The sequence below is a fragment of the Lampris incognitus genome, chromosome 3 (genome assembly GCF_029633865.1).
Source record: "Lampris incognitus isolate fLamInc1 chromosome 3, fLamInc1.hap2, whole genome shotgun sequence".
NCBI classification, from domain to species: Eukaryota; Metazoa; Chordata; class Actinopteri; order Lampriformes; family Lampridae; genus Lampris; species Lampris incognitus.
In genome coordinates this window covers 116,036,018-116,061,296 of record NC_079213.1, presented here as the reverse complement: position 1 = coordinate 116,061,296, position 25,279 = coordinate 116,036,018, and the positions used below count along the sequence as shown (strand labels likewise).

At 47.1% G+C, this 25,279-nt stretch overlaps 1 protein-coding gene across 4 annotated transcripts in view; it reads left to right on the top strand.

Annotated features, from left to right (window-relative positions):
* si:dkey-121a11.3 (uncharacterized protein KIAA1614) overlaps window positions 1-21,128 on the top strand; it is a 78,365-nt gene extending 57,237 nt beyond the window's left edge. For 2 of the 4 annotated variants that reach the window (XM_056276497.1, XM_056276495.1), the window contains 4 exons: window positions 2,342-2,570; window positions 5,309-5,385; window positions 8,076-8,251; window positions 13,146-14,822. In XM_056276497.1, the coding sequence (XP_056132472.1) occupies window positions 2,342-2,570; window positions 5,309-5,385; window positions 8,076-8,251; window positions 13,146-13,342 (679 nt within the window). In that variant the 3' untranslated portion in view covers window positions 13,343-14,822. Of the gene's footprint in view, window positions 1-2,341; window positions 2,571-5,308; window positions 5,386-8,075; window positions 8,252-13,145; window positions 14,823-20,775 lie in introns of those variants that run through there. The other 2 variants (XM_056276498.1, XM_056276496.1) reach the window with 2 other exon arrangements.
* Window positions 21,129-25,279: the final 4,151 nt, after the last annotated feature.

Sequence of the window (25,279 nt, the reverse complement as noted above, 5' to 3'; positions counted from 1 at the left end):
TCACTCATTTAAACAAAAAATCTCTTTCTTGCGCTTTTACTGTAGCACTGGTTTTACTCTTAATTGCTTGTTAAGGGAGAAGATGCACGTATGACCTCTGATGACTAGTAGTTCTCCTGTCCTGATCTCCTACGTTAAATGATGCTCTCATTGTAAGTCACTTTGGATAAAAGCGTCGGCTAAATGACTGTAATGTCATGTCATGTCATGTCATGTCATGTAATGTAATAGTCCAGTTCAGTCATCATACCTGAGACACAACTAACAATTTTCATTCATGCAACATAAACAAAGATGGATGTTTTGCCAAATTGATATCTGAAGATATGCATGAAAATATGGAATACACAGTGCATCCGGAAAGTATTCACAGCCCTTCACTTTCCCCACATTTTGTTATGTTACAGCCTTATTCCAAAATGGATTAAATCCCTTTTTTCCTCATCAATCTACACACAATACCCCACAATGACAAAGCGAAAAAAGGTTTGTAGAAATTTTTGCAAATTTATTAAGAATAAAAAACTGAAATATTGCATGTACATAAGTATTCACACCCTTTACTCAGTACTTGGTTGAGGCAGCCTTGGCAGCGATTACAGCCTCAAGTCTTCTTGGGTATGAAGCTACAAGCTTGGCACACCTATATTTGGGGTATTTCTCCCATTCTTCCCTGCAGATCCTCTCGAGCTCTGTAAGGTTAGATGGGGAGCATCGCTGCACAGCTATTTTCAGGTCTTTCCAGAGATGTTCAATGGGGTTCAAGTCTGGTCTCTGGTTGGGCCACTCAAGGACGTTCACAGACTCGTCCCGAAGCCACTCCTTCATTGTCTTGGCTGTGTGCTTAGGGTCATTGTCGTGTTGAAAGGTAAACCTTCGCCCCAGTCTGAGGCCCTGAGCGCTCTGGAGCAGGTTTTCATCAAGGATCTCTCTGTACTTTGCTCCATTCATCTTTCCCTCCATCCTGACTAGTCTCCCAGTTCCTGCCGTTGAAAAACATCCCCACAGCATCATGCTGTGAGGATGGTATTAGCAAGGTGATGGGAGGTGTCTGGTTTCCTCCAGACGTGACGTTTGGCATTCAGGCCAAAGAGTTCAATCTTGGTTTCATCAGACCAGAGAATCTTGTTTCTCATGGTCTGAGAGTCCTTTAGGCGCTTTCTGGCAAACTCCAAGTGGGCTGTCATGTGCCTTTTACTGAGCAGAGGCTTCCGTCTGGGCACTCTACCATAAAGGCCTGATTGGTGGAGTGCTGCAGAGATGGTTGTCCTTCTGGAAGGTTCTCCTATCTCCACAGAGGAACGCTGGAGCTCTGTCAGAGTGACCATCGGGTTCTTGGTCACCTCCCTGACCAAGGCCCTTCTCCACCGATTGCTCAGTTTGGCTGGGCAGCCAGCTCTAGGAAGAGTCCTGGTGGATCCAGACTTCTTCCATTTACGAATGATGGAGACCACTGTGCTCTTCGGGACCTTCAAAGCTGTAGACATTTTTTGTACCCTTCCCCAGATCTGTGCCTCGATACAATCCTGTCTCGGAGGTCCACAGACAATTCCTTTGACTTCATGGCTTGGTTTCTGCTCTGACATGCACTGTCAACAGTGGGACCTTATATAGACAGGTGTGTGCCTTTCCAAATCATGTCCCATCCATTGAATTTACTACAGGTGGACTCCAATCAAGATGTAGAAACATCTCAAGGATGATCAGTGGAAACAGGATGAACCTGAGCTCAATTTTGAGTGTTATAGCAAAGGGTGTGAATACTTATGTACATGCAATATTTCAGTTTTTTATTTTTAATATATTTGCAAAAATTTCTAAAAAACCTTTTTCACTTTGTCATTATGGGGTATTGTGTGTCGATTGATGAGAAAAAAGTGAATTTAATCCATTTTGGAATAAGGCTGTAACATAACATGTGGGGAAAGTGAAGGGGTGTGAATACTTTCCGGATGCACTGTAAGATGAGATAATCAAATCTGATATTTTTCCAGAGATAGATAGCATAGATGCTGACATCTGTCTCTCTCTCCTGGTCTCTCTTTCTTTCTGTCTGTCTGTCTCTCCCTCTGTCCTGGTCTGTCTCTCCCTCTCTCCTGGTCTCTCTCCCTCTCTTTCTTTCTTTCTGTCTTTCTCTCTCTCCCTCTGTCCTGGTCTGTCTCTCTCTCTCTCCTGGTCTCGCTCCCTCTCTGGTCTCTCTCCCTCTCTTTCTCTTTCTTTCTTTCTGTCTGTCTCTCTATCCCTCTCTCTCGCCCTCTCTCTCTCTCTGTCCTGGTCTGTCTTTCTCTCCTGGTCTCTCTCTGTCCTGGTCTCTCTCTCTCCTGGTCGGTCCTTCTCTCAGCAGGACAGAGACGGATGCAGACAGACAGGAGGGAAACCCCAGGCTCTCCTTGCGGCAAATCTTCTCTGTTGTGGGTCGAGGTGGAGCGGGGAAGGTTCTGGGCCGGGTTCGGTCCAACAGTCTGGACCAGCTGACTGGTCCGGCCTGCAGGGCTCCTGGTCCGAGCCCCAGAAAATCCTCCAGCCCTGGCCAGCTGAGAAAAACCCCCTCGCTCCAGATGCTCAACATGGTGAGCCAACGTCACAGCTACATTTAAATGCAGTTACAAGCCGGTCGCTTTGTTTTGGGCAAGGGAGCTGTTAAAGAACAGGTCCGTCTGTTTCAAACCTGTCCGTCTGTTTCAAACCTGTCTGGCTGTCTGTTTCAGACCTGTCTGGCTGTTTCAAACCTGTCCATCTGTTTCAAACCTGTCTGGCTGTCTGTTTCAGACCTGTCTGGCTGTTTCAAACCTGTCCGTCTGTTTCAAACCTGTCCATCTGTTTCAAACCTGTCCGTCTGTTTCAAACCTGTCTGGCTGTCTGTTTCAGACCTGTCTGGCTGTTTCAAACCTGTCCATCTGTTTCAAACCTGTCTGGCTGTCTGTTTCAGACCTGTCTGGCTGTTTCAAACCTGTCCGTCTGTTTCAAACCTGTCCATCTGTTTCAAACCTGTCCATCTATTTCAAACCTGTCTGGCTGTCTGTTTCAGACCTGTCTGGCTGTTATTAAGTCTGTTATTAAGCCCCATGAGATTTTTGGTTTCTGGCATTTTTTCTCCTGGCTTTTATTCAGAATCAGAATCAGAATCCTTTATTCATCCCCGAGGGGAAATTGGGTTCTATTACAGACACTCATGCTCTAGTTACTAAAAACTAACAAGATACAAGATAACAAGAAAATAGAGACGAATACTAACAAGAAAAACAGAAACAAATAGAAATAGAAGATAAATAAGAAACAGAAATAAGAACAAAATATATCAACAAGCATGGTGCCCATAACACTCTTATCTACACTGGACTACTGCAGCACACAACAAGCCGCACAAACAACCCCAACAGGGTAAAACAAGTGGAAGGGCCAGTCGAGTGACCATTAACTGCGACTGTCTGACCCTCTAAGGGAGGAGTTGTAAAGTTTGATGGCCACAGGCAGGAAGAAATCCACCGCTGCCTGGACGCAAACCCGAGTCGTCCATGGTGCAGGAGACCCAGGTTCGCATCCCGGCCGTGGCGCATTCCGGGCTGCCCCCTGAATTCACTACATTGGTGTCAGTAGTTGCACGGTGAGATGTGAGGCCATCGGAAGCACGGGTCGACTGTTGTTAGGTCTTTAATGTAACCTTCTGTAATATAGTGAGTGTGAAGATTAAGGTTCTGTCCAGTGAAGATCACTAGTTGACCATATAGCTTGTTTGCAGTCACGTGATTCTGATGACGCGTGAGATTCAGATGGAGGGCAGGAAGTGAAAAGCAGAATGGACGAGATGCAGCTAGTTTAGCCTGAACTGTGCTAGTTTAGTAGACGATACTATGAGAGAAAGGTATAAACAGAAAGTAAGACATGTTGGACATGATCTTATGTTATGAAGAGTGATGTTTTTGATGAAGTGGTCGCTGCACACACGCGTTATCCGACTCCGCTCCTCCCGACCGCAGACGACGGTTCCAAGCCATTTTTTCCGGCGTTTTCGGTCAGTTTCTTGCATTTTTCCCCCCTCATGAACAACAACTTTTGGTACTCAATAAAAACTCCTTGTGGTTTCCCAGTTAGTGACGCCAAACATAGGTATTCGAACGTTTCTGATAGTGCTTCCTGTGTAGAAAACCACTTCTTGCCCTCCATCTGTAGTTCGTGACGTCATATGCGAACAACCTATTAGGAGACTGGTTGCTTAGAAACCAATGGGAGAATAATGCAGTCTGCTCAAGAGAAGTGAGGAAACAAGCAGGTTGTACGGCCTGTTATGGAGTAATGTTCAGTGTTAATAAACGAAACTCCTAAGAAATGAACTTCCAGTTTCTATGTGGAGTTACTACACAATAGCGACGAGGACAAAAGAAACCGACAGCTGGCTTGACAACAGTTGGTTGTATTGAAACTAGTTTGGAGCTGGTAAGGAACGGGGCTGCAGTGGCTAGCCAAAAGTTACTAAAGCTAACGTCTGAGCTAACAGATGATGGCGGCTCCATTTAATAGCCAAACCCAGTCGAAGGAAGAATACTGTGATGTGCTAAATCACTTTTTTGAAGCTAATGCAACTGATGATGGGGATAGGTAGAAGGCTATCTTAGTACAGTTGGAAGTCAAACATATAGCCTGGGGGGGGGGCCCAGTAGCTGACCTGGTGGCGCACCTACCACTTATCAAGGCTGAGTCCTTCCCCTTTTTTGTTTTGTTTTTTCTTTTTCTGTCATTTCCCTGTATTGTTTTGATGTGTATCTTCTGTAGCTGCTCTGTTTTAAAAATTCTGAATAAAAAGAGAGAATGATGCAGTCTGTTCCAGAGCAGTGAGGAAACAGGAAACAAGCAGGTTTTATGCCCTGTTAAGGAGTAATGTTCAGTGTTGACAAATGAAACTCCTGAGAAACAAACTTCCACTTTCTATTTGAAATTAATACACGTTCAGTCCTATTTGTGTTATGTGCAATTACACCACTTATCCTGCTCTCAGGGTGACGGGGATGCTGGAGCCTATCCCAGCAGTCATTGGGCGGCAGGCGGGGAGACACCCTGGACAGGCCGCCGGGCCATCACAGGGCAACTAAAGTAGATGAAACATCAATAAGCTTAATGTCACACAGAATAGGATGGTCAGCAAAAGAAATCAGTTTTAGACACATTGATGTAATAAAGTTTACATTATGCTCTGTCAGCGTTAATAGTTAAACAGTTACTCTGGTTTTACTGAGAGTTGATAAATTCCTCACTAACATTTCTGTATTACTTATCCTGTTCAAAAAAATGCAATATCGTCTGCTACCAACAGGGGTCACCCTTCCTAAAGCTGAAGAAATCCTCATCGGTTCAGAGCGACAGATCCGCTGCGTACAGCCCCGGACTGAGGTAGCACACCCCCTCCATCCTTTCTCTCCACCTCAAAATGAATATGAATATTCATGTTGATACTGTCGTTGATATCTGTCTTACCTGCTACTTAACTCAAAATCTGTGGTGATCTTACAAACGTCATCATTAATATCATTATTAATGTCACTATTAATGTTATCATTAATGTCATTATTGTCATCATTAATATCATCATTAATGTCATCATTAATGCCATCATTAATATCATTATTGATGTAACTATTAATGCCATTATACTAATGTCATCATGAATGTCATTATTAATGTCATCATTGATGTCATCATTGTCATTATTAATGTCACTATTAATGTCATCATTAATGTCATTAGTAATGTCATTATGTCATTATTAATGACATTATTGATGTTATTGTCCTCGTTAATGTCATTATTGATGTCATTAGTAATTACATTAGTAATGTCAATATGTCATCATTAATGTCATCATTAATATCATTAGTAATTACATTCGTAATGTCATTATGTCATCGTTAATGCCATTATTAATGTCATCATTAATATCATTAGTAATTACATTAGTAACGTCATTATGCCATTATTGTCATTATTAATGTCATTAGTAATAATGCCATTATGTCATTATTAATGTCATTGTCCTCGTTAATGTCATCATTAATGTCATTAGTAATTAAATTAGTAATGTCATTATGTCATCGTTAATGTCATTATTAATGTCATTAGTAATAATGCCATTATGTCATTATTAATGTCATTGTCCTCGTTAATGTCATCATTAATGTCATTAGTAATTAAATTAGTAATGTCATTATGTCATCGTTAATGTCATTATTAATGTCAATAGTAATGTAATTACTAATGCCATTATGTCATTATTAATGTCATTGTCATCGTTAATGTCATCATTAATGTCATTAGTAATGACATTAGTAATGTCATTATTAATGTCATTAGTAATTACTTTAGTAACGCCATTATGTCATCATTAATGTCACTATTAATGTCATCATTAATGTCATTAGTAATGTCATTATGTCATTATCAATGACATTATTGATGTTATTGTCCTCGTTAATGTCATTAGTAATTACATTACTAATGCCATTGTCATTATTAATGTCATTATTAATGTCATTGTCATCGTTAATGTCATTAGTAATTACATTAGTAATGTCATTGTCATCATTAATGTCATTATTAATGTCATTAGTAATTACATTAGTAATGCCATTGTCATTATTAATGTCATCGTTAATGTCATTATTAATGTCATTATCAATGTCATTAGTAATGTCGTTGTCATTATTAATGTTATTAGTAATTACGTTAGTAATGTCATTATGTCATCATTAATGTCATTAGTAATTATATTAATAATGCCATTATGTCATTATTAATGTCATCATTAATATCATTAGTAATTACATTAGTAATGTCATTCTGTTATGATTGTCATTATTAATGCCATTAGTAATGACATTATTAATGTCATTGTCATCGTTGTCATTATTAATGTCATCATTAATGTCATTAGTTATTACATTAGTAATGTCATTATGTCATCAGTGTCATTGTCATTAGTAATGTCATTATGTCATCATTAATGTCATTATTAATGTCATTAGTAATTATATTAATGCCATTATGTCATTATTAATGTCATTATTGTCATTGTCATCGTTAATGTCATCATTAATGTCATTAGTAATTACATTAGTAATGCCGTTATGTCATCATTAATGTCATTATTAATGTCATTGATGTCACCATTAATGTCATCACTAGTGTCATTATTAATGTCATCACTAATGTCACTATTAATGTCAAAATGCAACTGATTGATTGATTGATTGATTGATTAATGTCACCATTAATTTCGTTATTAATGTCATCATTAATTTCATCATTAATGAGGATTTCAGCCTATCAGGATCTGATGACCTCCATCCGCATGATCATGTTTACTGACTGCAGGTCTCATTGCTCTTATGAACCAGCACATATTACATAAACATGCATACCTCGCCAGTGTGTGTGTGTGTGTGTGTGTGTGTGTGTGTGTGTGTGTGTGTGTGTGTGTGTGTGTGTGTGTAATAGTTTCCATTGGTTGGCTCAGGGTTGCCTGGTAAAAATAGATTTCTCCTTCTACCAAACAAAGACATGGAATGCAGAGGAGAGGAAACGTCACAGACGGTGGAATTCAACTCTGCTCTGCGCTGCTCTTTGTGTGTGTGTGTGTGTGTGTGTATACACGCCAGCTGCTGCAGACTGGAGCAACAGAATGATTGCGTCATTGTGGGCAGAGCCAATCAGAAACCTGCTAGTCACATGATGTGGGTCTGTGGAAACGGGCGGTGGCGCTAGTCTCGGGGGGAGGGGGGGTGCTGTGGCCTGCTTCTATGGACTTTAATCTGGATCTACTATATCTTCATTGTCTTTCTTTTTCTCCAATCCTTCTTTTGCTCATCTGTCAGTACTGCTGTTGTGTTTGTTGTGCTGTTGTGTGTCTTTGTGTTAAATACAACACACATATCAGAAAGGTGAGACATGTCGGTGATGAAACTGATTCGGGATCAGTTTTAAAAGTTGCCATTTCTCTGGAGTGTCCTAACGCCACCCTCTTGTGTGTGTGTGTGTGTGTGTGTGTGTGTGTGTGTGTGTGTGTGTGTGTGTGTGTGTGTGACCAGTAGGGGGCTCCAGCGGGCTCTGAGTGTGGAAGATGTGGGCGGTCCCAGCGCGGTGCGGTCGGTGGGCAGGGTGGTCCAGGCGTGCGCTGATGGAACATTCCTCCTGGACCTCCACAAGCCTCCCAGCGGCTCCTACGGCTTCCTCATCTCCCGCGGCAAAGGACGGCCTGACTCAGGTTAACAACAAGTCAAATCATCGTGACTCGGGTTAACAACGAGTCACCTAACAAGTCAAATCATCGGGTTAACTAGTCACTAACAAATCAAATCATCGTGACTCGGGTTAATGGCGAGTCACTAACAAGTCAAATCATCGGGTTAACTAGTCACTAACAAGTCAAATCATCGTGACTCGGGTTAATTACGAGTCACTAACAAGTCAAATCATCGTGACTCAGGTTAACGACGAGTCATTAACAAGTCAAATCATCGTGACTCGGGTTAATGATGAGTCACTAACAAGTCAAATCATCTTGACTCGGGTTAACGACGAGTCATTAACAAGTCAAATCATCGTGACTCGGGTTAACGATGAATCTCCAACAAGTCAAATGGTTAGTCGACTGGTTAACGTAGTCGCCTGTGGCGTGGGAGATCCGGGTGTGCATCCCGTCTGCGGCGGTTCCCCGCTGCCCCCCGGATTCGCTACATACGCTTTTAAAGGTGCTATATCCAATATTCAGCAGAAGCCACCCAAAGTAAAGCTCCCCCTACCTTCGCGCTCCGCAGGAACCGCCGCGGCCGGGACGCGAACCCGTCTCTCCCGCACCGCGGGCGACACCGCTAAAAGCTCCACTAAAGTGTCCGACCCATAAACGTCTTATCCATCCATGCACGTTACATGCAATGTAACGATCAGGGAGGAATAGGCTCGGTAGCCCTTGGCTAACGGGTCGGACACTTTAGTCGAGCTTTTAGCGGTGTCTCCCGCGGTGCGGGAGAGACGGGTTCGCGTCCCGGCCGCGGCGGTTCCTGCGGTTGCCCCCCGAATTCGCTACAATATTTTATTATATTATTTATTATATTTTATATATTTTATTATACAAACCCCAATTCCAGTGAAGTTGGGACGTTGTGTAAAACGTGAATAAAAACAGAACACAATGATTTGCAAATCCTTTTCAACCTATACTCAGTAGAATACACTACAAAGACAAGATATTTAATGTTCAAACTGATAAAACTTTATTGTTTTTTGCAAATATTCACTCATTTTGGATTTGATGCCTGCAACACGTTCCAAAGCAGCTGGGACAGGGGCAACAAAAGACTGGGAAAGTTGAGGAATGCTCAAAAACCACCTGTTGGGAACATTCCACAGGTGAACAGGTTAACTGGAAAAAGGGGAGTGTCATGATTGGGTATAAAAGGAGCATCCCTGAAAGGCTCAGTCGTTCACAAGCAAGGATGGGGCGAGGTTCACCACTTTGTGAACAACTGCGTGAGCAAATAGTCCAACAGTTTAAGAACAACGTTTCTCAACGTACAACTGCAAGGAATTTAGGGATTTCATCACCTACAGTCCATAATATCATCACAAGATTCAGAGAATCCGGAGAAATCTCTGCACGTAAGCGGCAAGGCCCAAAACCAACATTGAATGCCCGTGACCTTCGACCCCTCAGGCGGCACTGCATTAAAAACTGACATCATTGTGTAAAGGATATTACCACGTGGGCTCAGGAGCACTTGGGAAAACCATCGTCAGTTAACACAGTTCGTCGCTACATCAAGTGCAAGTTAAAACTCTACCATGCAAAGCCAAAGCCAGATATCAACACCACCCAGAAACGCCGCCGGCTTCTCTGGGCCGAGCTCATCTGAGATGGACTGACGCAAAGTGGACAAGTGTGCTGTGGTCTGACGAGTCCACATTTCACATTGTTTTTGGAAATCATGGACGTGGTGTCCTCCGGGCTAAAGAGGAAAAGGACCATCCAGATTGTTATCAGCCCAAAGCCCAAAAGCCAGCATCTGTGATGGTATGGGGGGGTGTTAGTGCCCATGGCATCATGGGTAACTTGCACATCTGGGAAGGCACCATTAATGCTGAAAGGTACATACAGGTTTTGGAGCAACATATGCTGCCATCCAAGCGACGTCTTCTTCAGGGACGTCCCTGCTTATTTCAGCAAGACAATGCCAAGCCACATTCTGCAGGTGTTCCAACAGCGGGGCTTCGTAGTAAAAGAGTGCGGGTACTGGACTGGCCTGCCTGCAGTCCAGACCTGTCTCCCATTGAACATGTGTAGTGCATTATGAAGCGCAAAATACGACAACGGAGACCCCGGACTGTTGAGCAACTGAAGTCGTACATCAAGCAAGAATGGGAAAGAATTCCACCTACAAAGCTTCAACAAGTAGTGTCCTCAGTTCCCAAACGCTTATTGAGTGTTGTTAAAAGGAAAGGTGGAGTAACACAGTGGTGAACATGCCCCTGTCCCAGCTTCTTTGGAATGTGTTGCAGGCATCAAATTCAAAATGAGTGAATATTTGCAAAAAAACAATAAAGTTTATCAGTGTGAACATTAAATATATTGTCTTTGTAGTGTATTCAACTGAATATAGGTGGAAAAGGATTTGCGCATCATTGTATTCTGTTTTTATTCACGTATTACACAACATCCCAACTTCATTGGAATTGGGGTTTGTATTATTTTGCGGTATTTTATATATTTTATTATATTTTATATTTTATTATATTATATATTTTTTATTATTTATTATATTTGATAGATTTTATTATATTATATTTGATATATTTTATATATTTTATATTTGATATATTTTATTATATCATTTATTATATTTATATATTTATTATATTATGTATTATCATTTATTATATTTTATATATTTTATTATATTATTCATTATATTTATATATTTTATTATATTATATTTTATATTTATGATTATTTATTATATTTTATTATTATTTGATATATTTTATTATATCATTTATATATTTTATTATATTTAATATATTTTATTATCATATATTGTATTATATAATTTATTATATTTTATTATATTATTAATTATATTTTATTATTTATTATATCTGATATATTTTATTATATTATTTATTATATTTGATATTATTTTGCGGTAATTTTGGCGGTATAGTTATATTATTGACACCAGTAACTAAACAGCTTGGCAAAGAAATATTTCTTCAATCTACTGAGTGACCTAAATTCACGTAACCCAATTAACAGCTTGCTAGCTATGCTGCTAATGCTAGCTACCGCACACGCACCAACATGCACGTGTGGCCGGACTTGATTCCAAAGCAAAGAAAAGAGAAGGTCCGGTTGCAACACACGGGGGGGGGGGGGCTGACTTCATTCTCAGCTCAGGATGGCATTACTCCACTATCTCTTAAATGCTGCTATATTAATATTCAAAATCTCGTATATAGCACCTTAAAGTACCAGGAGGGTTGCCGTGACTTGTACATCGAGGAAACTAAACAGACGCTGGCCAAGAGGATGGCACAACACAGGAGAGATAACACGTCAGACCAGGACTCCACAGTCTACACCATCTACAGACCAGGACTCTACAGTCTACACCATCTACAGACCAGGACTCCACAGTCTACACCATTTACAGGCCAGGACTCCACAGTCTACACCATCTACAGACCAGGACTCCACAGTCCACACCATGTACAGGCCAGGACTCCATAGTCTACACCATCTACAGGCCAGGACTCCACAGTCTACACCATGTACAGGCCAGGACTCCATAGTCTACACCATCTACAGGCCAGGACTCCACAGTCTACACCATGTACAGGCCAGGACTCCACAGTCTACACCACGTACAGATCAGGACTCCATAGTCTACACCATCTACAGGCCAGGACTCCACAGTCTACACCATGTACAGGCCAGGACTCCACAGTCTACACCATGTACAGGCCAGGACTCCACAGTCTACACCATTTACAGACCAGGAATCCACAGTCTACACCATCTACAGGCCAGTGGCCACTCTTTCAAGGATGAGGATGTGACCATCCTTGATAGGGAGGAACACTGGTTTGAACGGGGAGTCAAAGAGGCCATCTATGTGAAGAGGGAACAACCATCCCTGAACTGGCAGGGGGCGGGGGGGGGGGCTAAGAGTACATCTGTCACCACCTTACAATGCTGTGACTGCAACCATTACCCAATCCTCTTTGAATAGTACACATGACCACTGTAACTCTAGTTAATGGTCACACCCATATATGCATATGAAACTGGTGGTTGGTTTGGGTCGTTATACTACTGTATTGTTTATAAGGGTGGGGACACCTGCAGTCAGGTGAGACACTGTATTGTTTATAAGGGTGGGGACACCTGCAGTCAGGTGAGACACTGTATTGTCTATAAGGGTGGGGACACCTGCAGTCAGGTGAGACACTGTATTGTCTATAAGGGTGGGGACACCTGCAGTCAGGTGAGACACTGTATTGTCTATAAGGGTGGGGACACCTGCAGTCAGGTGAGACACTGTATTGTCTATAAGGGTGGGGACACCTGCAGTCAGGTGAGACACTGTATTGTTTATAAGGGTGGGGACACCTGCAGTCAGGTGAGACACTGTATTGTTTATAAGGGTGAGGACACCTGCAGTCAGGTGAGACACTGTATTGTCTATAAGGGTGGGGACACCTGCAGTCAGGTGAGACACTGTATTGTTTATAAGGGTGGGGACACCTGCAGTCAGGTGAGACACTGTATTGTCTATAAGGGTGGGGACACCTGCAGTCAGGTGAGACTGACGAGGTCACTTAGATGATGATGAAAGGTTTCTCCCACTACATGGGTCCGGATGAACTGGTTCAGCTCCACTGAGAGGGCAGTCCTGGTTCTGCCAGTCAGTGATCATGTTCAGGGTAAAGTCGTGTTCCTCGGAGGGACAACCTGGCCATGTCTCTGTGTGAACAAGTGTCCTGTTAGCTTTTCCAGTGCATAGTTACATTCATGTGTGTATTTGTGGGTGGACGGGTTGTCGGGGTGTGAGTAGTCGTACCGTCTCAGTCAAACGGTCCGTTGTGTTGGTGTGTGTGTCCAGGTGTCTACGTGGAGGAGATGATTGACAGCAGCACAGAGAAGCTGTACGCCGGGCTGCTCGCTGTAGGAGACGAGATCCTGGAGGTGAATGGGGAGAAGGTGGTTGGTCTCAGTCTAGACCTGGTGACCCATCGTCTGACCGACAACAACTCTGCAAACATCCGTGTACTCCGACACAGGAAGCTCCCCCAGCGCTGACCCACAACCACAACCCAGAACTACTACATCCACACCTAAACAAATCGAAACAAGTTTCATACTGACCCGGGTCTGACATGTCCAGAAGGCTCGTGTATCACAATGCAGAACAAACTGTGACCCCCTGCTGACCTTCAGGCGTCTCACCGGCTCAGCTGAACTTGGTGCTACGACAGATTCAGTCAAGGAAACCCGTCAACTTTATTTATTCATCATCTGCAGTAAAGCAGTCGTGTCCTGCTGTGGACTCTGTTACACTGGCTGCAGGAGCAACCCAATCCCTGACCACCCCTAACCAACCCGAACCCTCTTTGACTCAGACCCTGCTAGCCCTTACACCCCATCAGAACTTATCCATTTCTGCTGTATTTCAGGAACCAGCAGGTTTGGGAAATACGACACAGGAAGTGACGTTGTCATTTGTTGTGTTGTGCACAGCAAACGACAGTGGCTCTTAACGCGGTTAGTGGTTGGAGCTGCAGCGTAGCGCTGACGGTGTGACGACGCCTGACTGGGTCAGTCATGATTAACAGCGCTGTTGGTTCCGCCTCAGAGTTCTCTGATTTTAGTATTACCTACTGAGTAGGGTGAAATCAGCATCCGGGATCTACCTCCAGAACCCGGTGTGCCAAAGGAAACCAAATCAGAACTCGAAACTTTACAAGCCCATTAAGTTCTGGCTTGTTAAGTTCTAACGAGCTGTAACTAACCCAAACCCTAAAGCCACCTGGATCCATCTGCTGTACAGTCTGTAGACCAGGGGACAGGGGTCGGCAACCTGTGACACGTGTGCCCACGGTGGCACACGAGGCCATTAACACTGGCCGGCACATGGAGCCAGCCAATAAAACGTGTTTTTAATGAGCTTTTTTGATAAAAACCTGTTGATATAAAATGCAGCCTAATGGTGAACGGAACCACCAAGTCCATTCAAAACAATACTGAAATAATGACTCTCAAAATACACCGCTCTTTTTGACAGAAAGAGGGCGCACTCAAGTGACATGTCTATCAAGACCCTCCCCCTCTGATCTTTTTTTTTTTGGTTGAAAAAGTTTCCCCCTTTTCACCCCAATTGCACTTAGCCAATTACCCCACCCTTCCGAGCCGTCCCATCCCGGTCTCTGCTCCGCCCCGGTCTCTGCAGACTACCACATGTCTCTGAAGCGTTATTATTTTTCCCACCTGGATTCCGGGAAGACATGCCCCTACTCTATCTCTGATTGGCTAACCCCACCCTAACCCTAACCTTAACCAACGGAGGCAATGAGTACTAGCCAATCAGAGGCAGAGTTCCCAGAATGCGGGTGCGGAAAAAAACAAGCATCTCTGATACATGTGGAGTCACCAGCCGCTTCTTTTCACCTGATGGTGAGGAGTTTCACCAGGGGGGCGTAGCGCGTGGGAGGATCACACTATTCCCCCCAGTTCCCCCTCCCCCTTAACAGGTGCCCTGACCGACCAGAGGAGGCGCTAGTGCAGCGACCAGGACAAATACCCACATCCGGCTTCCCACCCGCAGACACGGCCGATTGTGTCTGTAGGTGCGCCCAACCAAGCTGGAGCTAACCCGGGGACTCGAACCAGCGATCTCCGTTGGGTAGGCAACAGAATAGACCACCACGGCACAGCGTAGCATAGCTAGCTAGCATTCTGTTTTGCTTCCTGTCAAGAACAAGTGAAGACGGCAGAGGCAGTCCTGTGTAATATTCACCTGTGTCAGCCATCTTGGACAGCAAGTTACAAAGGAAACAAAACGAGCTACACGGGGCGGCTCCGCTATCAAGCGGGACGGCGCTTTGCTTCACACCGGAAGCCCTTCTCCCATGGAGCACACGAGGCTTTCTTAGCACTTAGCAGCTAGCGCTTAGCAGCTAGCGCTTAGCGCTTAGCAGCTCATAGTTGATGGGTTACCAAACCAAGACACGGTCGTCACCAGGATCAAAGAAATGCCCGTTTCTGAGCGTCCGGGTGGCGTGGCGGTCTATTCCTTTGTCTACCAACATGGGGCTCGCCGGTTCGAATCCCCGTGTTACCTCCGGCTTGGTCGGGCGTCCCTACAGACGCAATCCGCCGTGTCTGCGGGTGGGAAGCCGGATGTGAGTATGTGTTCTGGTCGCTGCACTAGCGCCTCCTCTGGTCGGTCGGGGCGGCTGTTTGGGGGGAATCGCGCGATCCTCCCACGCGCTACGTCCCCCTGGTGAAACTCCTCACTGTCAGGTGAGAAGAAGTGGCTGGTGACTCCACGTGTATGGGAGGAGGCATGTGGTAGTCTGCAGCCCTCCCCGGAACAGCAGAGGGGGTGGAGCAGAGACCGGGACGGCTCGGAAGAGTGGGGTGATTGTCCGGGTACAATTGGGGAGAGAAAAGGGGGGGTGGGGGTGGGGGTGGGGGGATGCCGGGTTCTATGAGGGCTGTAGAGGGCAGCATTACACACATGCTGAAACCACAAGACACCTTCACACTCCTGCACTGACGCACGCGTCGGTGTTGAGCGCAGCTCCCGACGGGGTCGTGGCTGTAAGGACGGTCTCCGTGTAACAGCGGTTACCACACACACACACACACACACACACACACACACACACACACACACACACACACACACACACACACACACACACACACGCACGCACACACTGCTGCAAGCGAGGCTCGGTCTGCGTCTGCAAGACCGGATTCCTTTTCTTTTGTGCCCCAGTAACTTCCATGTGTGTGCACAAATAAAAGTGTGTGTGTCTGTGAGTGTGTGTGTGTGTGTGTGTCTGTGAGTGTGTGGACTCGACGGGGAGACGAGCAGCAGCAGAAGTAATAAATAGATAAGTGCTCATTAAGGAAATGAACTGCGTCTGTGATTTTATTTTAAACTGGCGCGCGCGGGACCAATAGCGACGCGTGGCCATGAACACGAGCGGGGCGGACATTGGCTCCAGCGCCTGAATCGCTAGCCACGCCCACCTTGATATCGTTGTTTTAATTAGTGTGTTAAATACGTCCATTAAGTTGAATCCTTACTATATGAGAGAACAGAGAGAGAGTACTCACCTGTCAACACACCGGCCCACATAGCGCCGCCGCCGCCGCAGCCCGCACGCACGCCAGATGACAAAGCCACCAGGAGGCGACACCGCTGTCCGCCCAGCTGGAGGGGGCGACACCGCTGTCCGCCCAGCTGGAGGGGGCGACCCGCCAGGGAGTCTTCTGTAGGTTACAGTGGTCGCCTCCTCCCGGAACCTTATTCCCGCGCTCCGAAGAGACTTATGAGGATCTGCACCTTTCCGGACACGTCCGGACCCCGCCCCCCCCCCCCGCCGCCGCCGCCGCCGCCGCCGCTGTAACCGAGCATGTTTCCGCCCGCCGCGGGATTCGATCCGACGCTGCGCTGCACCACGAGGCGACATCGCTAACCGCTCGACTAAAGGGTGTCGCCCCCTGGCGACCCGCCAGCGAGTCTTGTTGTCGGTTAGAGCAGGCTGCGCTTTAACCCGAGTGGAAGCGAGCAAAACACCACGATGAAGTGGGGCAGTGCGCAAGCAGAAGTCGGTCCACGGCTCATGGTTGTGAGGCGCACATGGCCGCGGCGTGGCGTGACGTCTAGCGCGCTGTGGAGCAGCTCCTTCCGGATGCTTCTGGACGTGCCTTTGAAAACCGCTTCTGCACTGCAGCATCCAACGACCAACTAAAACCAGCAGGCCACGCAAGACGCGAGGGTGGTCGGTCGGATGACTCGGTCCCGCCGTGTCCTCTGGACTAGTTCAAATGCTCCACAGAACTCTATGCGGTCTATAAGCTTTGACAGAACGTGCCGGTTTTCTGTCCACGTCCTTCCTCTGGTTCCGCACACTCACGCGCAGCTCTCGTGCAGCGGTGCTGCGGTGCTAGCGTGACCGAGCGGGCGAGTCTCATAGCACACGTGCTCTGCTTGACTCGTGTGTCTCAGCCCGCTGTGTTAGTCCAGATGTCCCCTGTCCGCACCCTGTGTTAGTCCAGATGTCCCCTGTCCGGACCCTGTGTTAGTCCAGATGTCCCCTGTCCGGACCCTGCCACGGACGACCGGAACGACACGCACGGCCGGGGACCAGAAGCCCGAACTCCCTGCTGAGCCAGCACATAGCCATGTTTACTTCCACACCAGGTCCACGAAAATGGCGTCTTGTAGGTCCTCCGGCTGCCCTGCGTCCTGAGTGACGTTAACGTCTGCTCCGTCAGGGCCAAGCTGCTTCGTTACTCGCTTGTCGTGCAGCTGCGGTCGTTCAAACCGGGTTTTAAAACAAACTCTGCGCTGTTTGTTACACGCAGCAGCTGCAACACTGCCGCTCGCCGTTCCGCACTAGCCTCAACCAGAAAAGCCTCTGTTGGCGCTTATTGCAGTTCCCATCTTTGACCACATGGCGCTATAATAAATCTTCCAGCGAAAGCGGGGCGCTGAGGTCTCCTGCCCCAATACTGTGCAATGCACTACATTGAGATCGAATCACTGAAATTACGATTTTAACTTTCAAAGATCAAAAGTTGTTGACTAGTGTGATTCATTTACTGCACAAAGCTGGGAAATATTTGTAAATTATGACGTATTAACGCGCAAAAGGTTTATGGGGGAACTATGTTTTGGGGTGGATGGATTTATTATTTTTTTAGTGGGGCGCTGCCCCACCTGCCCATATGAACGGGCCGCGCCTGCGCGGCACATCCACAAGGTTGCCGACCCCTGCAGTAGGGAAGCACATCGTGGGTCTGCAGTTGGTGGACAGCGGAAGGGCAGATCAGCTTCATGAGATCGGACAACTAGTTTGTCTCTTTAAACCGCTTCAGTCCGGTGTCACCTGGAGATCTGGACGTGTGAATCACTGATTGAACGGCCACCATACTGTCACAGCAGCAGGCTGACGTCTCAAAAGCACTTCCTGAAAAAAGTGAACTCGAATCAGTCCGAACAGGTCGGAACACAAACAGCCAGACGTGTTGACCTTTGCCCTCCAAGAAGTCATGACAGTTAGAGGGAAGAAACGTTGAAGGAGCTCTGGGACTGAACCGAAAATCAACACAGATCAGAGTCATCAGACAGTAAAGTCATTTCGTCCTTTTAAGCCCCTGAAAACGTATTTCCTTAAAGCTTCATGCAGCGCGGAAGTTTTGTCTCCCCCTCCTGGCAGTGAGAGTCATTACTTCCCTTTCAGCGCTCTCCAGTGAGGAAACACTACTCCAGTGGTTATCCGTGTCTATCCTCGCCGTCCACTGCTTCTTTAATATGTATTTTATATATATTTAATTTTATTTTTACTTTTCAGTATTATATGCAAAACACACGCAAACAAGATCCTTCCTCTGAACGCCAAGCAAGCCAATCAGAGGCACGCCAATGCTTCCGTCACACGGAAGTTCCGCTCTAGCAAAGCAATCCTTGCTTCCCCCCCCCCCCCCATTTCTTCCCAGTTGTACCCGGCCAATTACCCCACTCTTCCCGAGCCGTCCCGGTCGCTGCTCCACCCCCTCTGCTGATCCCGGGGGGGCTGCAGACTACCACTTGCCTCCTCCCATACATGTGGAGTCGCCAGCCACTTCTTTTCACCTGACAGTGAGGAGTTTCACCGGGGGACGTAGCGCGTGGGAGGATCACACTATTCCGCCCAGTTCCCCCTCCCCCCTGAACAGCCGCCCCGATCGACGAGAGGAGGCGCTAGTGCAGTGACCAGGACACATACCCACATCCGGCTTCCCACCCGCAGACACAGTCAATTGTGTCTGTAGGGACGCCCGACCAAGCCGGAGGTAACACAGGGATTCGATCCGACGATCCCCGTGTTGGTAGGCAACGCAATAGAGCCTGCCCCGCTTCCGCATCTTGTCAGACCGCTCTTGGTGTTTCCTCCTCGGAAGCAGCTCCGGTCAGGGCTGTGGTCCTTGGGCCCACCGGATGCAGCAGACCAAGCTCCCCCAGCCAGACACCTTCGACACATCTCCCCGCACTCCACACGACGACACTAAAAACGCAGTCAAGGCTAGGCGAGGCTGCTGACAGACCATCCTCGGTGTTACTGGAACTGCCAGTCTGCATGGGCTAGCAGTTAGCTTAGCTTGCCCCGTTTCCACGTCTTGTCAGACCGTTCTCAGTGTTATCGGAACTGCCAGTCTGCATGGGCTAGCAGTTAGCTTAGCCTGCCCCGCTTCCACGTCCTGTCAGACCGTTCTCAGTGTTATCGGAACTGCCAGTCTGCATGGGCTAGCAGTTAGCTTAGCCTGCCCCGCTTCCACGTCCTGTCAGACCGTCCTCGGTGATATCGGAACTGCCAGTCTGCATGGGCTAGCAGTTATCTTAGCCTGCCCCGCTTCCACGTCTTGTCAGACCGTTCTCAGTGTTATCGGAACTGCCAGTCTGCATGGGTTAGCAGTTAGCTTAGCCTGCCCCGCTTCCACGTCCTGTCAGACCGTCCTCGGTGTTATCGGAACTGCCAGTCTGCATGGGTTAGCAGTTAGCTTAGCCTGCCCTGCTTCCACGTCCTGTCAGACCGTCCTCGGTGTTATCGGAACTGCCAGTCTGCATGGGCTAGCAGTTAGCTTAGCCTGCCCCGCTTCCACGTCCTGTCAGACCGTCCTCGGTGTTATCGGAACTGCCAGTCTGCATGGGCTAGCAGTTAGCTTAGCCTGCCCCGCTTCCACGTCCTGTCAGACCGTCCTCGGTGTTATCGGAACTGCCAGTCTGCATGGGCTAGCAGTTAGCTTAGCCTGCCCCGCTTCCACGTCCTGTCAGACCGTCCTCGGTGTTATCGGAACTGCCAGTCTGCACGGGCTAGCAGTTACTTGGAGTAATTTGGAGTCAGGGGTCATTGAATTCACGATTTAATAAATCAGTCAGAATTAGAGAGCTACATCTTTACCACACACCAACCACTTACGATACTTTTATCTAAGATATGCAAAGAAAGTAGGTGATAAGTATGTAAAAATCTGTAGAACACAAGAAATGCAACACGAAAAGGGGTATTAGAATTACATACTGAAGGGGCGTCAAACATTTTTAAAACAAAAAGGTGTCATTTTTTCAGGAAAAGCAATACTTTGATTAGCATTAATACTTGTGGGTGTTATTTTTTAAGTATTTTTCGAGTAGATAAACTTACAAACCTTTAAGTCGCACATATTTTAACATCATAGACATTGTTAACAGTTTTAAGGGGCTTTAAACCTGAGACTGATCTCCCATCAAACGAAGGCCAACAGGACTTGCTGCTGACACACATGCAGATGCACTGCAACACGTAGGCCATGTTCCTGTATCTGTCAAATACTGATGAGGAGTAAATCCACCTCCTGTGTCAGGATGAGATTCCTCCTCTCTCTCTGCTGGGAGGTCACCACAGCCACACTGTGGCATCCTCTTCTTCACCTCTATTAAACCACTCCATCATGTCTCCCTCCATCATCTATGTTTTCAGGTTCTCCGAAGTTCTCTGCTGGGATGCAGAAATGAAGGCTTCCTGTGCCACTGCGAGGTCTCTTTTAACCTCCCTTCATTCGTTCACGCGGTTCATAAAACTAGGACGGACTTCAAGTCTTCAACTCCTGACAGCAGGACTTGAGGATTCAAACACGAGTTAGAAAGACATTCAAAATAAGGAGAGAGTTGACACTCGCTGCCATCCATCAGTACTCTGGGAATCAGTGGGAATCAGTTCACCGGTTTCAGTCACCTCTGACAACATACGTATAAACACATGGTCTTTATCTTTGTTTTTGTAGTCCAAATAAAAGAACATGTGAACTGTGGTCCTTTTTTTAAGCTCGCTTGTTCTAGGAATATATTTTCACCCAGTTAAAAACCTGACACGGCAAATGAAGGACAGCACTCTAACATGAAGGCTGTATGTTCTGTACACGTCTCAACAGACTAACACAGTACCACAGTACACACTGATACACACAGACAACAGTACCTCTAACAGTACTGACGTAGTACCACAGTACACACTGATACACACGGCACACAGACAACAGTACCTCTAACAGTACTGACATAGTACCACAGTGCACAGTGATACACACGGCACACAGACAACAGTACCTCTAACAGTACTGACGTAGTACCACAGTACACACTGATACACACGGCACACAGACAACAGTACCTCTAACAGTACTGACATAGTACCACAGTACACACTGATACACACGGCACACAGACAACAGTACCTCTAACAGTACTGACGTAGTACCACAGTACACACTGATACACACGGCACACAGACAACAGTACCTCTAACAGTACTGACATAGTACCACAGTACACACTGATACACACGGCACACAGACAACAGTACCTCTAACAGTACTGACGTAGTACCACAGTACACACTGATACACACGGCACACAGACAACAGTACCTCTAACAGTACTGACATAGTACCACAGTACACACTGATACACATGGCACACAGACAACAGTACCTCTAACAGTACTGACGTAGTACCACAGTACACACTGATACACATGGCACACAGACAACAGTACCTCTAACAGTACTGACGTAGTACCACAGTACACACTGATACACACGGCACACAGACAACAGTACCTCTAACAGACCCATCAACATCAGCAGTCACTCGGGGTCGAGTGTGACCATCCTCCTTCTGGGTCCTTGTGGGTCTTCAGGTGGGTGTAGAAGCCGATCCCGGAGCTGCATATTTTGCGGCAATGTGGGCAAGTGTGTGAAGAAGTAAACTAGTGGTTAACATCCACACAGGATGCCACAGCGGATCACAGGACACACACACCGCCCACTTCCACCGGGCTGACTGATCACTGCTAGCTGTTTCCAGCTTCCGCCTTCGTGAGCAGCGGCTTCGTGAGATCGACAACTTTCATTGTCTTACTAGTTCTTCTCTATATTCTGCCCTAACCTCCTCATTTTGTTCTGATTTAGCTATTTTCTGTGCTTAGTTGACTAATCGCTAGATTATCTAGTTTCTTTCTTATACGAATCTTGTGTTTAGTAGGCAGCTTCCTGTTCCCAGTTTGTTACTAGCTTTGAGCTTAGCCTAGCTTAGCAGTTAGCTCTATTACATTCGCAGTCAAAGCAGCCTCGTTAAAACGATGGTTTGTGGTGACTGGTCCGTAGTTACAGACAGGTTGTCTCTACTAGAGAGACGTGTCCGTAAGTTAGAGCGCTGCTTTCGGCTAGGATAACGTTAGACGTGATGGGCACTCCAGATAGCCTTAGCCCCGGGCCTGACAGCAGACCTGCTATTGTTAGCACTAGCTCAGTAGCCCCGGGCCTGACAGGAGGCCCGCTATTGTTAGCACTAGCTCAGTAGCCCCGGGCCTGACAGCAGACCCGCTATTGTTAGCACTAGCTCAGTAGCCCCGGGCCTGACAGGAGGCCCGCTATTGTTAGCACTAGCTCAGTAGCCCCGGGCCTGACAGCAGACCAGCTATTGTTAGCACTAGCTCAGTAGCCCCGGGCCTGACAGCAGGCCCGCTATTGTTAGCACTAGCTCAGTAGCCCCGGGCCTGACAGGAGGCCCGCTATTGTTAGCACTAGCTCAGTAGCCCCGGGCCTGACAGCAGACCCGCTATTGTTAGCACTAGCTCAGTAGCCCCGGGCCTGACAGGAGGCCCGCTATTGTTAGCACTAGCTCAGTAGCCCCGGGCCTGACAGGAGGCCCGCTATTGTTAGCACTAGCTCAGTAGCCCCGGGCCTGACAGCAGACCAGCTATTGTTAGCACTAGCTCAGTAGCCCCGGGCCTGACAGCGGGCCCGCTATTGTTAGCACTAGCTCAGTAGCCCCAGGCCTGACAGCGGGCCCGCTATTGTTAGCACTAGCTCAGTAGCCCCGGGCCTGACAGCAGACCCGCTATTGTTAGCACTAGCTCAGTAGCCCCGGGCCTGACAGGAGGCCCGCTATTGTTAGCACTAGCTCAGTAGCCCCGGGCCTGACAGCAGACCAGCTATTGTTAGCACTAGCTCAGTAGCCCCGGGCCTGACAGGAGGCCCGCTATTGTTAGCACTAGCTCAGTAGCCCCGGGCCTGACAGCAGACCAGCTATTGTTAGCACTAGCTCAGTAGCCCCGGGCCTGACAGCAGACCCGCTATTGTTAGCACTAGCTCAGTAGCCCCGGGCCTGACAGGAGGCCTGCTATTGTTAGCACTAGCTCAGTAGCCCCGGGCCTGACAGCAGGCCTGCTATTGTTAGCACTAGCTCAGTAGCCCCGGGCCTGACAGCAGACCAGCTATTGTTAGCACTAGCTCAGTAGCCCCGGGCCTGACAGGAGGCCTGCTATTGTTAGCACTAGCTCAGTAGCCCCGGGCCTGACAGCAGACCAGCTATTGTTAGCACTAGCTCAGTAGCCCCGGGCCTGACAGGAGGCCTGCTATTGTTAGCACTAGCTCAGTAGCCCCGGGCCTGACAGCAGGCCTGCTATTGTTAGCACTAGCTCAGTAGCCCCGGGCCTGACAGCAGACCAGCTATTGTTAGCACTAGCTCAGTAGCCCCGGGCCTGACAGGAGGCCTGCTATTGTTAGCACTAGCTCAGTAGCCCCGGGCCTGACAGCAGACCAGCTATTGTTAGCACTAGCTCAGTAGCCCCGGGCCTGACAGGAGGCCTGCTATTGTTAGCACTAGCTCAGCTTCGTCGGCAGATGCGGCGGAGTTTGTCTCTGTTTACCGGCGTGGGAAGGCTCAAAAGAGCAAGCCACCGGTCGTGTGGCCTGGTCTGCAGTCACCTCTCCCGACTGCTAACTGGTTTTCTCCACTCACCAGCCCTGTTGGTAGTCCTACCGGCCATCGTGATTCTCCCCCTTCTGTCGACAGAGTAAAGCAGTGCACGCTAGTGATATGAGACTCCATTACCCGCAATGTTAGATTAGCTTCGCCAGCCTTGGTTCACGATTCCATGATAAATGCTCACAACACTAAAAGAAAAAGACAAATGTTCACAAATTGTTTTATAATCTATATTCACAGCGAAAAATTATAGTATACAGATATACAAATATGAAATATGTTTATGTAAGGTAGTAATGTAAATCCCCCACAGGGTGGCACTGTTACGCTGTATGTTCCCCTGGGAATGCCGCAAATGGCGATGTTTGTCCCTCTTGCAACACCGTACCCCTAAGTCTTGTCCCGGGCAAAAGGCTACGTTGATCACATGGTTTTTTGTTTGTCTGCCGGAAGGTGAGCAGTGTTACTGGCGGTCTGCATTATCATAAAAATATTGATTTATATCGCACATATTGTCTAACTGTTTATTCTGTGGTGTTAATAGACAAGTTTGCTTATAACCTAGTTGAAGTTTGATGTCGAACATTGTATTTGGCAAGAGAAATGTGACAAAAAGTGTTGGCTAGCCTGTTGAGCATTAGCATAGCATATAACGCAGGATGCAGTATTATTTGAGCAGATTATACATGGTTTTTTGTTGGTCTGCCGGAAGCTGTGAGTATGATGAGGCCAGCGGCCAGCTGATTGATGAGAGGTGAAGTGTAAGCGAGTGCCAGTAAAGTGTCCAGGTCTCAGCCACGATCCCACGCCTCCGCCTCCTTCCTTTTCCACGCAAGCATCATACTACAACAAACACAACGCAGAGTCCCAGGGCGTGTAGGGAGACGACGGCCGAACGCAAAGTGCGGGTTACATCATGGTGCCGTGACCCGGATCGTGGTGCTTTGAGATCCAAGGAGATACAGAGACTCGCGTCCTCGCCTTTGCTGCTGCATTGAACTGCGTGACCTTCAGTGACTGGACAGTGTGGTGGACTGAACTACTGTCATCGGCGCTGCAGCATTGGCAAGATACTCACCTCTTCAAATATCCTTTAAAGACTGTTGAAAGCTTGCTATATCCATTTGAGGACTTTTTATGATATTTCGATAAACTTAACTGTTATTTGAGTTGTGTAAAAGTGTGCTATGTGAGATCCTGCTATAGGAACACTG